The sequence below is a fragment of the Plecotus auritus genome (genome assembly GCF_963455305.1).
Source record: "Plecotus auritus genome assembly, chromosome: 9".
NCBI classification, from domain to species: domain Eukaryota; kingdom Metazoa; phylum Chordata; class Mammalia; order Chiroptera; family Vespertilionidae; genus Plecotus; species Plecotus auritus.
Genome location: NC_137783.1, coordinates 138,280,078 through 138,295,583, shown reverse-complemented (window position 1 = coordinate 138,295,583; position 15,506 = coordinate 138,280,078). Strand labels below are relative to the sequence as shown.

Genomic DNA, 15,506 nt, shown 5'->3' with positions numbered 1-15,506 from the left:
GACACTTCTCAAAAAGGAGGAAATGCAGGTCTACCTCATTCTCAGGAGGGGTATAACCACAGAGGACTAAAATGGTCTAGGAACCAAAAGGCTCTGCTGTGGCTCTAATTGTCTTGGTCATGAAGAGTCCTTGAAGTGATCCCCCTACACTGACGGTAAGGAAGTAGGCTTAGGACCCAGGAGCCCACCTGTCTGCCGCTGAGGGGAAACCACAATGATATCCATGAGTCCTTCCACATTCGCCAACACTGTCTCCTTGTTCCGGCCTGAGTACTTGTCAACACGCTGGATTGACTTGGTCTGCCAGTCTGTCCAGTAGATCCACCTGTCCTGCTACTCAATAGGGAATCCCAAACAAGAGGAAATATTATTCAACAGTCAGACCCCAGTCCAGCTTCTGTGCTGCAGCACGTGCATTCCCTCTGCTGAAATGCTCCCATCTCAGATCCACCAGGTCAGCTTCTGTGCATCCCCAGATATAACACTGTCCAGGAAATCTCCCCCCAATCTATATAGCATTTACCATTCTCTCCTCCATGCTGTCCTCACTTCTACAAGTGAGTGTTGACACTCTATAGTCAGTTGTTTACATGTTTGTCTGTCTTGTCAGGTCAAATTCTTCAAGGACAAGAATGTGTTTCATTCATCTCAGTTTCCAGTACCCTACACTTACTTAGTTCTTGGCCCCTGCTCAACGAATGAGTGGGTTCCAGTACCTAGCATATAGGAGTAAATTGGAGGGTCCTTCTAAGGTCCTTGCTCTTCTGGGCCTTTCACTCAGAGCCCTGGGAAATCCTCTGGTTACTTCTGTGGGCAGCTGCCTTCTAATGCAATGATCCTGATAATCTCAAGTAGGGGTGGAGAGGGGTAATGAAGTGAGTTCCCTTTCTGCCCCTGGGGTATACATCAGAAACCCCCATGGGAAGCTTGCAGATTGAAAAACCATAGTTAATATTATCTTGCAGTTTTTATATTTGGAGTATGGGGGTAGGGGTGGGAGCCTATAATAAGTAAAGTCAGACAAAATCTTATTGGCTGGTAGGTATAATGTAGAATACATACAGAGAAGTAGATGTTTGTCAAAAAGGGACAAAGATTTTTAAATGATTGAGAATCCTTGTTTTGGTCCCAGGCTTCGTAGAACTCCTTTTTTCCTTCTCTGAATTATTTTACAGGGTTAGAACTCTCAAAACTGACAGCCAGTAATAATTAAAATGATTAGAAATAATAAGCATTGAGTGCCAGAGACTAATGCTCTGTGTATGTTTGAGGAGGATACTGTTATTAAACTCATTTATTAAACTATATATAAGTAAGTGAAGCTTAGAGAAGTTCAATATCTTGTTCACAGTTGCACAAGTTGCACAGTTACTTAATGACACAGAAGAACTTGAATCCACACAGCTGGCACGCTGGAGGTACTCAATGAACACTTACTGTCTAGCTGCCTCAACACCCAGGCTCTTGGCCCCTCTACCCTCCTGCCACTAAATGGGCTGCCTGAGCTCAGATGTTGGGGCCGTTCAACTGGGGAATTTGTTAAAATGCATATTCCTGGGCCCAACCCTCATGAAACCGATTCTTTATATCCAGAAGCATGCATTTTAACTAGCTCCACAGCTGATTCTGCACACCACCGTTTATGAGCCACTCCTTCGAGTGCTGGGACATGGGAGTGGTGGGGCAGGCCTAGCAGGACACATGGTGGTGGCAAGGATTCAGTGTACAGGAAACACCCCTAAAATGAGCTTCCATAGCACACCTGTTCAATAGCATCTAGGGTTGAGGCTGCCAACTTAGAACCCCAAGGAAATACCCCTGTTAAGGAGATTTAGCTAACTTTCTTGAGCTAGTACCTGAGTGAGGGCAAAGGGGTGGGACACATGGCTGACCAAGACCTGCCGTAGCTTCCCATTGAGGTCAGCACTCTCAATCCGGTCCAGATGTGCATCAACCCAGTAGATTCTGTGAAGGAAAGGAGATAAGAGTGGCTGCTCAAAATGCTTGCCAGGGAGCCCAGTTGCTCTCCCCGCCCCGCCCCCCCGCCCCTTCCAGAGAGCTGCCTGTCCCTTCCTGAGTTAAGCTGGCGAGAGCTGTGCGCAGTCAAGAAGCACCGCCGATGAGAGGTCACTGAGTCCCAAAGCTGAAGAGGAGAAGTCAGTGACTCCTAAGTGGGGAGGCCAGTGCTGTTTTAAGGGGGGTAGGGGAGCAGGCCCTCTAATGACCTCCGAGGAGCCACCACCAAGTCTCATCTTCCTACCTAAGAATCTAAGTCAAAACTCCTATAAACGCCCTTCAAGAAGAGACTGGGTCTACAAAAACGTCACTGAGGTTAAAGGAAGAGGGCATTCCTCTTCTCCTTCCCAACTCCTGGGTGACTTTGACTCCTTTCCCTACTTCTGAGGACAGAAAGGGGAACTGACCACTTCAGAGCTCCTTTCACCCTCTTCTGCTCTTTAGTATTTTTTTTTTTAAATCCAGACCAGGAGTGGTAAATTCCAATATCTGAAGGGATCAGGAGAACAAGGAATGTGAAGTCCTATGCCCTTAAATGGGGGGATAGTGGGACCAGGGGTCCAGCCAGAGGACATGCTCTGCTAAACACTCAAAACCAAGTAAACCAGATAAATAAAACGCACCTCAGAGACGAGGGATGGGTTCAGCAGCCCCTGCTCTAAGAATATGTTTGCTTGGCTTTCTCACTGCTTTCTCTTCCCCACCTACCAACAGCTTTCTATCTTTTTTGTTTTCACTACTTTAATCTCAAGCATCCTCTCCTCTGCCCACCCTATTTCCAGGAGGCTGTTGAGGACACGATTCCCACCTGCGGGTATCATAGTCCAGGGTAAGGCCATTGGGCCAGCCCAGGTCTGTATTGATGAGGACCTTCCTCTCAGAGCCGTCCAGGTTCGCCCGCTCAATCTTGGCAATGTGGCCCCAGTCTGTCCAGAAGAGGTACCTGAGATACAACAGTGACATGATCATCGAGGCACAGGAAGATGGCACTTAGAGCTTGAAAGAATACAAAGGACACACCGATACCACTAATAGATAGGCATCCTCCACTGGCCTCTTCACCAGGCCCTTCTCCCCTGTGTCTCTTTTCTGCAGGCCAAGAACTTACCCCTTCCTGGGGAAAACGGCAATGGCCCGAGGCTCATCCAGGCTGTTGTTGACCAGCACTTTGCGGCAGGAACCGTCTAGCCTTGATGCTTCAATGGTATTTCGGCCTGTATCTGTCCAATATAGATTTCTGGCCACCCAGTCCACAGCCAGCCCATCGGTGGTCTTCAGTCCCTGCCCGATCACTGTCTCCATGTTGCTGCCATTCAGATCTGCTCGCCTTGGGGGAGAGCCCAGGGTTGGATGACTGACCAGACTGAAACCCCTTTAATCCATGTTCCCATAATTGTATCCCCCTATATTGTAAGCTCCATAGAGGCAGAGACCAAGCATCTATAAGTGCATTCCTCAGCATCTAGCACAGTAGGTACTCAAAATATTTTCAGAATAAATACTTCTTAGGAGTATAGAGTGTTTTCTGCTGTAAACAGGGAGGGGGGCATTTAGGTCCATGTCTTGCCAGAGAAGGGTTAATAATTCCCCATATACCTTAGGGAAGAGATAAGGATTGCTAGGGAGCCATTATAAAAAAAAAAAAAGGCCAATTTGGAAAAACCTACATGTGTATTATTACAGAAGTCCTACGCCAGGGAATTCAGGATAGGGGGGCATATCACAAACATGTGGGGACTTCTCTAAACATATGCCCACCTGCCCCCAGCATGAGATTCTCCAGGGAGAACGAAGGAGAGTGCCCTTGTTCTTGCACATGAGAATCTCTGCATGGTAAACCCCTCTTACTGATGGCAGAACACCATTTTCCTCAGCTGTGTTGGGTAAAAATATTAAATAAAAATAAAACAAAAATATGAAAACAAAACAAAACAAAACAAAAACCTAGTGAACAACCACAAACCTTGGTATTGGCCAGTGCTCCTGTTTCACAATACAGATACATGGTTTAGCTACACGGCCGATTCTTCAATGAGTCTTAGAAGATCCTAGGAGCAATCCCAGGGCCCGGTAGTAGGGATTAAAGGCTCCAGGTCCCCAGCCTGACATCTGATCTTTTCCTTTGCTTTACAAACTGAGCTTCTATTAATCTTTAAATCAACAACAACAACAAAAAACCCAAAAGGCCCTGTCCGGTATGGCTAGGTGGTTAGAGCATCAGTAGGCACACCAAAGGGTAGCGGGTTCAATTCCTGGTCAAGGACATATACCTGGATTGCAGGTTCGATCCCAGTGCCCAGTCTGGGCGTGTGCAGGAGGCAACCAATCAATGTGTCTCTCTCACATTGATGTTTCTTTCTCTCTCTCTCCCTCCCTTCCACTCTAAAATCAATGGATAATATCCTCATCCTCAGGTGAAGATTAACAAAAAAAACAATAGCACACAAAACCCCAAAAGTTTGAAACTCTGTTGTAAGTGATAACACTACAAAGTGAACAAGTCAGGATCAGAACTCACTATCTAAGTTGTCAACTCGCTGAGTCCATTTAGAGGTCAACACAGACCCTAACCTCACCCATCAGGGACTGGAAGGAGGCCTGTGGCCCCTGGAGGTTTCAGGGATACTCATACCTGATAACATCCAGGAACACATCTGTGTAATAGACTTTTCCATCCACACTGTCATAGTCCAGAGAGATGACATTGTTGAGTTCAGGGACAGGGACATGCACATCTGTGTGGTCGCTGGTGTCCAGTGAGATACGCCGGATGGAGCCACGGCTGGAGAAGAGCAGGTAGGTCTCGGGAGAGGGATCACAGGTCTTTCCATCTCCCTTCAGCTGGATGCCAGTGGGGCAGGCACAGGAGAAGCCAGAGGGCCGAGGCAAGCAGAGGTGGGAGCAGCCACCATTTCTCGAGCCACACTTGTTAAAACCTGGTGATGAGAGAGAGAAAAGCATGAGTTTGGACACCCTGCCTGGAATATTGTCTGAATCTTACAAAGTTTCTTGTGCCTGATTTTTGGCTGTTCTAAATAACAGGGTTTGCCTGGCAGGGATGAGGTAGAAGGGGCAGGAGTGTCTCCAGGGGTCCTTTGAAAGTGACAGCATGCTGCAGTTGTAGTACCAGCCATACCAGAAGGGAACACAGCCTGATCCTGGAAGGGGCTTAGATAGGTCCCCGTCTCCAGGATTATAAAGAAATCTCTGTGCTCTCTGATGTTGTGATACCCCCAGAAAGCCACAGGCTCTGGTTCACAGACCTAGGGGGTCTTCTCACCCAGTGGCTGGGCCCGGTCCACAGCCTGGATGTCCATGAGGCCTGGCAGGTTGGACCTCACCAGGATGACATTGTTGCCAGTACCCTTGTCAGCACGGTGGATGCTCCGAGTCTGCCAGTCGGTCCAGTAGATATAGGAGTTGAGCAAGGTGAGGCCATATGGGTGCTGCACAGGTGACACCAGTGTGTGACGATTGGCACCATTTAGGTCAGAGACCTCAATTCGCTGTAGAGGAAGGAGAGGGTAGGACTGGTTATCAGTAAACTAGGAGCTCTCGGTGCAGATGCCAAACAGACATCTCCCGTCTTCCCAGGTTCCTGGGAAGCAGCAGGAGCAGGACTCTCACCTCGGTGTGGGCATCAGCCCAAAGCAGTTGGGAGCTGACCTTGTCCACAGTCAGGCCATTGGGCCACCCCAGGTTGTTGTTGATGAGCACTGTCCGGTCTGAGCCATCCATTCCGGACCGCTCTAACTTGGCGTTCTCTCCCCAGTCTGTCCAGTACATGTACCTGGGCAAAGAAGAATACTAGCTGGTTATTCCCTCAGCGCCTGGATATTGTAAGTATTTATAATATGCCAAAGCCTATGAAAAAATTTCACATGCCAAAAGGGGAGTTGTTGCTTAATGTGTATATTGCAAGATGAAAAAGTTCCTGATATCTGCTTTGTAATAATGTGAATTAAGTTCACACAACTGCACTGTACACTTAAAAATAGTTAAGATGGTAAATTAATATTTTTTACCACTATTAAAGAAAAAGTACTCTCCATATATTATCTCACTTAATCCTCACAAGAGTCACAAGGTGTGACTCATCTCCATTTACAGGTAAGGAAAATCAGAGAGGTTAAACACTGAACTTAAAGTGACAGAGGCAGCTAAAGGACAGTCACCCTGAATGGTGAAGGAATTTGAATCCCAGACTTCTGAGTCCAAGGCTCATGCTTTTAACCTCTACACTATGCTGCCACTCTGAAAGGAGTCAGAGAGAGTGAAACAGCCGCAGAAGGTCGCTCTCTGTGAAGCGCACTTGCTCTCCATTGCCTACATTCACCCCATCCCTAGCCCCAGCCAAGCTGACCCATCCTGTGATCAGTCACAGAGCCAGCTCTCACCCCATCTCATGGTACAGTACAATAGCTCGGGGGCTGTCAAGGTTCTGCCACACCAACACTTTCCGCATGGACCCGTCCAGGTTGCCCACTTCAATCCGGTTGGTTCCAGTGTCTGTCCAGTATACTTTCCGGCCAATGGCATCCACTGCGAGCCCATCTGTGGTTTGCAGGCCTGCAGGAAGTCAAGAGAGCACACTGGCTCCTGCCTTAAAACAGATGGGCTATTTTCCTAGCTCTGTAGCCAGACAGGCGGTCCCTGGGCTGGGAGCAAGGCCCACCTGTGGTGATGATGTCCTCGTGCTGTGAGCCATCCAGATTGGCACGGCTGATTCTGTGTAGCGTGCTGTCTGACCAGTACACTTTTCCTGGAAAGGGAAGGCTTGGCTCAGCCTGGACCCTCTACCCCCACTAAGGGACATGCACAGCTGACTCAGGCCCTGAGACACTAGTGCATGTCAGAGAGCCCTGTAATCTGTAGCAAGGAAATCAACAGAAATGTGTCCCTCGCCAGTTTGGCTCAGTGGATAGAGCATCAGCCTGCAGACCAAAGAGTCCCGGGTTCGATTCCGGTCAAGGGCCCGTACCCCAGTTGCACGCTCCTCCCCGGCCCAGGGTCCTCATCGGGGCACGTGCAGGAGGCAACCAATTGATGTGTTTCTCTCACATCAATATTTCTCTGTCTTTCCCTCTCTCTTCCACTCTCTCTAAAATCAATAGAAAAATATCTTTGGGTGAGGATTAAAAAACAAAAAAGAAATGTAGAAATGTCATAGCAGGATAGCTCTTGGCAGAGAGGGAGAAGAGGGCCAGAAACCTTGCCCTCATAACCAAAGAGAAAGAGCTATAGAGATAGGGCTGACATTGTGCCAGAAGGAATGGTGAGCCCCCAGGTTCTTAGCAGAAGGCAGAGGGGGTAAGGAAAGCAAGGATAGCAGTTGCTGTAGGGCAGGGACAGAAGGCCAGGGGAAAGGAGGGCCACACAGACCTTCTTGGGGATCCACTCCAATGGCAATCGTGTTCTTCATGGTAATGTTGATTGGTACCACCACATCGGCAAAATAAGGGATGTCCAAGGACACCATGCGTATGTCTATCCTCCTGGCGAAGATGAGGAAACTATTCATGCCTGCCCAGGTGGGGAAAGAAGGAAAGGACAGTCACCCTAGCATAGCCATGAAGAGGATTTGGAGTGAGTCAAACTGAAGTTCATGCTCTGGCTCTGTCGGATTCTAGTTGAGTGATCCTGGACAACTTATTTAAACTGTGTATCAGAATCAATATCTGGACCACGGGGACCACACCTGGGTGGCTGTGGGACTAAAAGAGATCATGTACAGACAGCACTGTATAGAGAGTCTGATACAGTCATAAATGATAGCTCTTTATTAATATTATAGAAGGACTCTCTTTGAAGGACCCTTTACCAGGAAGTTTTGAGAACTTCATGTTTAAGTTAGAGAGGGCTTTTCCCCCAGCCTGGGAGGCACAATTCACAGTTCCTTTCTAACTAAATTTCCTGGGAAGTTAGAATTCCAACGCAGCCCACCATGCAGCGTCCCCTAGGGAGAAACACTGACTTCCAAAACCTGGGCAGCCAGGTCCTGCTTCTCACAAAAGCACCTCACCTAAGGGGAGCACCATCACATTGTAGATATCATACATTTTAATATTCATTATGAGCGATTTGGGGCAGCTGGGACTAAAGTAACTTACTCTAACCAAATCAGGATATAATGACAATTTTCCAACAGATGTAAATAAAGTGTCTGAGAGAGGAGCATCTTTTATGAATATGCATGAAGACACCATAAGAACTAGTTGGGGCCTGCCTCCAATCCTGTCTACCTGCTCCCCGGCCTCTGTCTTGGACCTCTCCTTTTTTCTAAAAGCTCTGTCTCTCCCCTAAAACTCTAGAAGCACCAGGACTCACGGGTTCTCAGACCACATTGGAGTCCATCTACAGGGAAGGAAGAGAGCCACTGGCCCTCCCTAAGAGGCTCCCTCCAGGTTTCTGATGCTTAAGACCCACCTGGTGAACATATCTTGCCATCAGGCATCAGGTTGATGCCCGTGGGGCAGGTACAGCTGAAGCCACTGGGATTTGGGGACCGAAGACACAAGTGGCTGCAGCCACCATTCTCCATAGCGCATGGTGTGGTCACTGGGAAGGGAGGAGGAGAGGGGTCAATAATGAGGACTAAAGCACAGGGAGGCCAAGTAGAACCTGGTATGGGCCAAGGGCTGCTCACCTGGGGGCCGCCGGCGGTGGAAGACGTGGATGTCCATGAGGTTCTCCAAATTCTCCTGCAGGGTCTCCCGGTCCAGCCCCGTCAGCCGGTCAGCGCTCTGAATACTCTTGGTCTGCCAGTCTGTCCAATAGATCCGCTCTTCATAGAGGGTCAGCCCAAACGGGTGGGGGAGCTGGCTTCCAATCAGCACCTACCAGGGACCCAGCATGTGTGTCATCCCCCAGCAAGGTCCCACAGTACTCAGCAGTGCCTGAGCACTCAGGCAAGGAGCCGGAATGCAGCTTGGCTACTACTGCCTGCTGTGTGACTTCATGTGACCTTGTGCAAGAGCTGGTTATCAAAATCTCTCTGCGCCTTAGCCTGCCAATCTGTGATAGGACTGTGATAATGCCTGGTTCCAAGGGTTGTGCGATGATTGTAAAAAGTCATGTATTATTCATATAATCTCAAAGTATCTGCACAGATTGTTTATTAATTACAAAAGAAAAAGCAGCAACTTTACAATGGACATCCTCTTAATGACTCAATTAAAGTTAATATCACAATAATGTGATGAGTCAAGATCTGTGCCTTACTGACAAGACACACTGAGAACTCAGGACTTGGCTTCACTTAATGTAGTATGACTGTCTCCAACACATAATCTGAATCTAATCACAAGGAAATAGCAGACAAATTGGGGAATATTCTAACCAAAATAACTGGCATTTCTTCTTTAAAAATACTAAGGTCAAGAAAGACACAAAGCCCAGCCCACGTGGCCCAGTAGTTGAGCATCAACCTATGAACCAGGAGGTTATGGTACAATTCCAGGTCAGGGCACATGCCCGGGTTGTGGGCTCGATCCCCAGTGTGGGGCTTGCAGGAGGCAGCCGATCAATGATTTTCTCTCATCACTGAGCTCTCTCTCTCTCTCTCTCTCTCTCTCTCTCTCGCTTCCTCTCTGAAATCAATAAAATACATTAAAAACATATAATACCTTAATAAAAAATAATACATTAAAAAAGAAAGACATAAAAAGGTTGAGGAGGTATTCCAGTTTAGAGATTGAAGAGTTGTGATATTAAACACAATTGTGATTCGGGATTGTATCCTGGACTAAAAAAGAAAAAGGAAAAAGTAAAGCTATAAAGGACATCATTGGGACAATTGGCGGTGAAATTCAATATTGACTGTAATTAGATAGTACCGTTGTATGAATGTTAAATTTCCTGATTTTTGACCTTTGTACTGTGATTATGTAAGACAATGTCTTTGTTCTTAAGAAATATGCACTAAATATTTTGGGGTCAAGGACAGAATGTCTCCAGTTTAATTTCTGATTGCTTAGAAAAGTAATAATGTGTGTGTGTATGTGTTATAGATAGAAATAGAGACTGAGAATAATACAACAATATGGCAAAATGTTAGTTATTGGTTCTTTTGACTGTTTTTGCAACTTTTCTGTAAATTTGACATACCAAAATAAATATTAACAAAAACAAATAGAGATCATGGTGCAACTGGTGGTTAATTAGTATTTGTTTTTGTTTCTTAGGAAATCACTTATATCCCCAGCTCACGATCTACACGAATTCCTAGATTCCTTTTATCAGCAAGCACAGAAGGGCCCCCTGGGCTCTGAAGGGCAGCCACAGCCTTAGAGAAATATCATACATCTCATACTGGGTACCCTTGAGGTCCCCCTAGCTCCTGTCAGCTGCCAGCAAGGAGTGATGCCCTAAAGGCTGTCAGGGTTGTGGGAATATGCCTTAGTGCCACCCTTACCTTCCTCTTGCTGCCATCCAGTCCAGCAAATTCAATTGTCTTCATGCCGGCATCAGCCCAGTACAGCCGCTGGGATCCATAGTCAATGGCTAGTCCATTAGGCCAGGTCAGATTGGAAGAGATGATGACCTGGCGGCCCGAGGCATCCATGCCAGCTCGTTCAATCTTGGGGCTTGCACCCCAGTCAGTCCAATACATGTACCTGGGCACAGACAAGGGAGGTCTCACAAGCCTTCCAGTTAACACCCAGTGGGGATTCAGAGTACCTAGGGTTTTAGGGTTCCTGTCTGCAATAGCTTCTTAGCCTCCTGTCTCAGTCTCCAGCCCTGCCGTGGGCTCAGAGCTGTCTGAAGATTTTATATATTCTATCACTATCACAGAGTCTTAATAAAGGCAGAGCCCATGGCTCAAAGAGTGCTCAGAAAATAAGGCCTATTTGGGAATAAAGAAAGAGGGGAAATGAGGATGGGGGATAAGAACTGTTTCCTCAACTGGATGACTTAAATAATTATAGTACGTAAATTTAACAGAATTCTATATAATCATTAAGAAGAACAATATATAGATCTATATCATCACATGGAAAGATCTATATAATATACATAAGCAAATGGAAAGATATCCAAGATATATAGCCATGTGAAAACACCAAGTTACAAAGCAGTAAGACATTGTTGTAAAACCAAAACCACCACCACCACCACCACCACCACCACCACCACCAAATGTATATATACACGTAGAAAAAAGCCTGGGAAAAATACCCTCAGCTGTTAACAATGGTTACTGCTGGAGAGTGAGATTATAGGGAATCTTTACTTTCCATAGATTTATTTACCTATTTTTTTTAACAACAAGTTACTTTTATAAGCAGACCAAAAATAAAACATAAAAATAAAACGATGGAATGATTTAAAGGTTTCCTTGTCCACTGAGGAGACAGAGTTGTCACTATGCTCTGTGGTTTCTACAGCTGCCCTTGCTTCCTGGTGTTCCCATAGAATTGGCCGCTCTTGCTACCTCCAGACTCCCCTCTAGTACTCAGGTCTGGAAAGTGGGTGGGGCTCACTCCAAAGGAGCAGGTGCTCACCCGCCCATAGGTTCCACCACAATGTCTCGGGGACGATCAAGGTTCTCCCAGATGAGTACTGTTCTCATGCTGCCATCTGTGTTGGCCACTTCAATCCGGTCTGTCCCTACCAAGAAGTAGGGGGCAAAGATATTAACTCTAGTCTTGGTCGTTCATCCTCTCACCTTCCATGTCCAAGCATGGAGCCCGGCATGTAGTAGACGCTCAAGAAATACTTTGTGGTAGATGTACAATGGATAGTTAGTGAAATGAATTTCGAGAAGAAGTTTAAGGAAATGACCAGCTCCATTTATTTGAAGAGCAACACTTCCTCAACACAAGCAACCCACTCTGTCCTATAATTTAAGGCAATGCTCCTCAAACTCTAGTGTGCATACGAATCAGGAAAGCTTGTTAAAATACAGGTGCCTGAACCAACCCCCAAAGATTCTGACTCAGCAGGTCCGGGGTAGGGTCCGAGAATTTGCATTTCTAACAAGTTCCCAGGTAATGCTGATGCTGAGGGGCCAGGGACCACACGTTGAGTTGCTCTGGTTAAGGCATTCCCCTTGCCTCCCAAACTCACCTGGATAATAGAAAATCCGCATTTTACCAGGACAGTGATTAGAGAAATCAAAGGGCACAGTTGCCTTATCTGTAATGCTTCAAAACATTCTCAGGCATCAGCTACCTAGCAGAAGTAGCTTCCATTTGATTGGCAAATGCCAAACCATCAATGTGAGCTTCTAGCTTTAGCTCTGCAGCAGCCCAACCACTCCTGACCTTCCAAGGACTTCAGGTCAAGATAGAAGTGACCCAGGAGGGGCACTGGGCTCCTTCTACCTTAGGGCAGGATTTTAAGTAAGAGGAGTCCCAGAGAGCCAGGCCATGGCTACCCAGTACATACCTGCATCTGTCCAGTACAGCTTGTTGGTAACCCAATCAATGGCCAGGCCTGCTGGACTCTCCAAACTGGTATCCACTACCACCTGGGCAGGAAGCAAAGCTATATCACCAACTCGACTTAGCTCTGGGGCCTAAACGTCACCAATTCTCAGACTGGGGAAAGTATGGGAAGCCCTTACCCAGGAGAGGGAGGATTCTACCCCTTTATCTCTGCCCTGCCCGAGGGCCTGGGCCCACACTGGGCCCTACCTCCTGTCCTGTTCCATCCCACTTGGCCCTGCTGATGGTGTCAGTGCTGACATCTGTCCAGTACACGTGGTCATCCCGGGAGTCCCAGTCCAGGGCCACAGCACTGCGCACGTCAGCCAGTGGGATGACATCGTCGGACAGGTCCTCTGTGTCGAAGCTGATCCGACGGATGTCCATCCTTCGGGCAAAAAGCAGGAACTTGTCAAGACCTGATCAAAGGCCGAAAGGGGTCTTCTTTTAATGCTCTAAATCCAATAACAGTGACAGACATAGACGCTCACCTGTGTGACATCTGGTTCAATCACACCTCCTGGGACCTGGTGCCCTTTGTCCCCTACGCTTCACACCTCAGGCCCCCTTTGAGCACTGGGCAGCCCATGCTGGCAGAATCGAACTTTAGGATCAAATGGAAATAGACTCTCCCCAGGGCATAGCAGTGCATCGTGTTTAAGTATCTGTCAGGTTCATCTCAACTTTTCTCAACTCTTTGCTCCATCTCCTTCAGTGCATTGGCTACATAGCCGCTGACTCTCACCCCTACCCCTATGATTTCTATGTCTGCTCAGGGTTTTGGCTGATGCACTTCATCATCTAGATCCCTTCCTCTTGCTCTTCTCTTCACTTGAGTCAATAGTGACTGTTCACTGGGCACTCACTCCATGCCAGGCACTGAGCTTGGTGCTTTTCTTGCCTTGTCTCCTCCACCCTCGTAGCAACTCTTTGTGGTTTGTGTTATTCTTATTCTCATTTTCTAGAGAGTAACGCTGAGACTACGAGAGGTGAAGTAACCTGTGCAGGATCCCCTGGCTACAAAGCACCAGAGTTGGGACTTAATTCAGGTCTGACTCCAGAGCAGCAGCCCTGGCCACTCCCTTACACAGCTTCTCCCCATCTCGCTCTTTTCCACCCCCTGCCTCTATTCTGTACTGTCCAAATGTTTCCCAGGATACATTTCTGAAAAGGCACTTCCTGCCTAACTTTACTGTCTTCCTTTAGGTCACAGGGGTCCTCAAACTACGGCCCGCGGGCCACATGTGGCCCGCCAAGGACATTTATCCTGCCCGCCGGGTGCCGCTGCCTGTCCTGCTTAGCAGCCAACTCTTCCCAGGCCCGCAGTGCACATAGGAATTTGTTCATAGTTTTGTTTTTTTTTAAACTATAGTCCGGCCCTCCAACGATCTGAGGGACAGTGAACTGGCCCCCTGTTTAAAAAGTTTGAGGACCCCTGCTTAGGATCTGGGAAATCCCTAAAGGAAAATCCTTAGGGAAACCTCTTGCACTTCACTAAGACAATATGGGAAGAGCTGGGCACAAAAGAAAGCAGGGAAACTAGGTCCTCAACCAGTGTGTGCTGAGTAAGTATGGCCCCTGTTCCTCTGAATAGCTTTCCTAATCCCAGGAAAGGACCCAGATCCCATGAGCAATTGGATTTTAGCCAGAGATAAGAGGGTCAGTGGGTACAGGGCGGTAAGTAAGAGAAGCTGCTGGTGTGTGAAGAGTTCTTCCAGGCCCCTTGCTGGTGATGCCACATGCCTGCATCACTCCTCTCTGGACTATTCTTAGGAAAAGTCACCTGTGGCTCTGAGCTAGACAGGTCCACCCTCTCAAGGCAAGGCCCCTGCAAGAGCTTAAAGAAAGACAAAGTAGCAGTTCAGGGAGTGGCCAGGGAGTCCCACTGTCTTTCTCTGTTAGGCACATATTTATCCAGGGCCTGTGTATACCGGGCATCATCAGAGCCTTAATCTTGGCTCTCTCTCTCTCTGGTTTAGGGGCTGAAAAAAACTCTTTAACAGGGTGAGGCTAAAGGTAAAGAGATAGGAAACCATTCCCCTGCTTTCTAGAATGGCCTGGAACCTTCTTGCTGCCTATAGAAAAAGTATCCTACCTGGTGAGATGATACAGAAGCCTGGTTGCAGGTATTCATACTTGACTAGGTGGTGTCACTGAAACTTTAGCAACTACTACTGGGCCCTCAGCTTTGACCCAGGAGCCCTTGGCCTCTTACGTTCTTCCTCTCCAGGGGCTACATGAGGAGCCTGGCTCCTCCCCATAACAGGCAATCCTTTAAACTCGTATCCCTGTTCCTTCCAACCCCCTCACATGGCACATCCAATGAGGCAGGTGCCCCAGACCCACTTACTCTGGGCACAGGCATGGCTGCTGATCTTGCGGAAGCCAGTGGGGCAGGCACAGGTGTAGTTCTGGCCACTGGGTAGACACAGGTGGGTGCAGCCTCCATTGTTGTCCCCACAGCGGTTTTTCCCTGCTCAAAGAGCCCAGAACAAGAGGGTCAGGTAAGATTAAAGGTGGGCCCAAGGCTAGGGGTTTGGCTATGGTGTGTGCTCCCTGGAGGGAGGAACTATGTCTTATTATTTTTTATATTGGCTTCAGCTGTGAGCTGTGAACCCCTGACACACAGGAGATGCTCTTTAAATGTTTGCTTGAATTAGATAGGGACAGGGAAACTGAATGAGTCTTTCATGAATCTTGATGTTGTACCACCTTAAATGTCCAGCAGAGGGAGGAATTAGTCCACGTCAGTGCCAACCTCAAATTTCCTGGCCAGAAACAATGGCAACTGTGACAGGTGCAGGGAAGGTTCTCAGAGGCACCAGAGGCTCACCAGGTGGGCAGTTTTTTACCTGCAGGCTGGCGCTGGGGGTGCAAGGTGTGGATGTCCATGGGGAAGTGGAGTTTGTTGCGAATGATCTCCTGGTTCTTGCCAGTAAATTTGTTAGCACTATTGATGCTCTTGGTGTGCCAGTCTGTCCAGTACAGACTGTCTTCAAACACTGTGATGGCAAAGGGGTGCGGGAGGCCTGGGGAAAGTCCAAGAGAACCACAGTCCAGACA

General features: G+C 47.7%; 1 protein-coding gene across 2 annotated transcripts in view; it reads right to left on the bottom strand.

Moving 5' to 3' along the window:
• Positions 1-15,506, bottom strand: part of LRP4 (LDL receptor related protein 4) — a 53,054-nt gene that overhangs the window by 12,300 nt on the left and 25,248 nt on the right. The window contains exons 15-32 of one of the 2 annotated variants that reach the window (XM_080642837.1): positions 15,296-15,472; positions 14,794-14,916; positions 12,654-12,862; positions 12,406-12,487; positions 11,520-11,625; positions 10,430-10,631; positions 8,663-8,852; positions 8,443-8,574; positions 7,399-7,539; positions 6,692-6,778; positions 6,414-6,585; positions 5,644-5,806; positions 5,297-5,522; positions 4,649-4,952; positions 3,125-3,343; positions 2,825-2,959; positions 1,857-1,965; positions 189-333 (exon numbers count right to left, since the gene is read on the bottom strand). In XM_080642837.1, coding sequence (XP_080498963.1) covers positions 189-333; positions 1,857-1,965; positions 2,825-2,959; positions 3,125-3,343; positions 4,649-4,952; positions 5,297-5,522; positions 5,644-5,806; positions 6,414-6,585; positions 6,692-6,778; positions 7,399-7,539; positions 8,443-8,574; positions 8,663-8,852; positions 10,430-10,631; positions 11,520-11,625; positions 12,406-12,487; positions 12,654-12,862; positions 14,794-14,916; positions 15,296-15,472 — 2,922 coding nt within the window. Of the gene's footprint in view, positions 1-188; positions 334-1,856; positions 1,966-2,824; positions 2,960-3,124; positions 3,344-4,648; positions 4,953-5,296; positions 5,523-5,643; positions 5,807-6,413; positions 6,586-6,691; positions 6,779-7,398; positions 7,540-8,442; positions 8,575-8,662; positions 8,853-10,429; positions 10,632-11,519; positions 11,626-12,405; positions 12,488-12,653; positions 12,863-14,793; positions 14,917-15,295; positions 15,473-15,506 lie in introns of those variants that run through there. The other variant, XR_013959115.1, reaches the window with a different exon arrangement.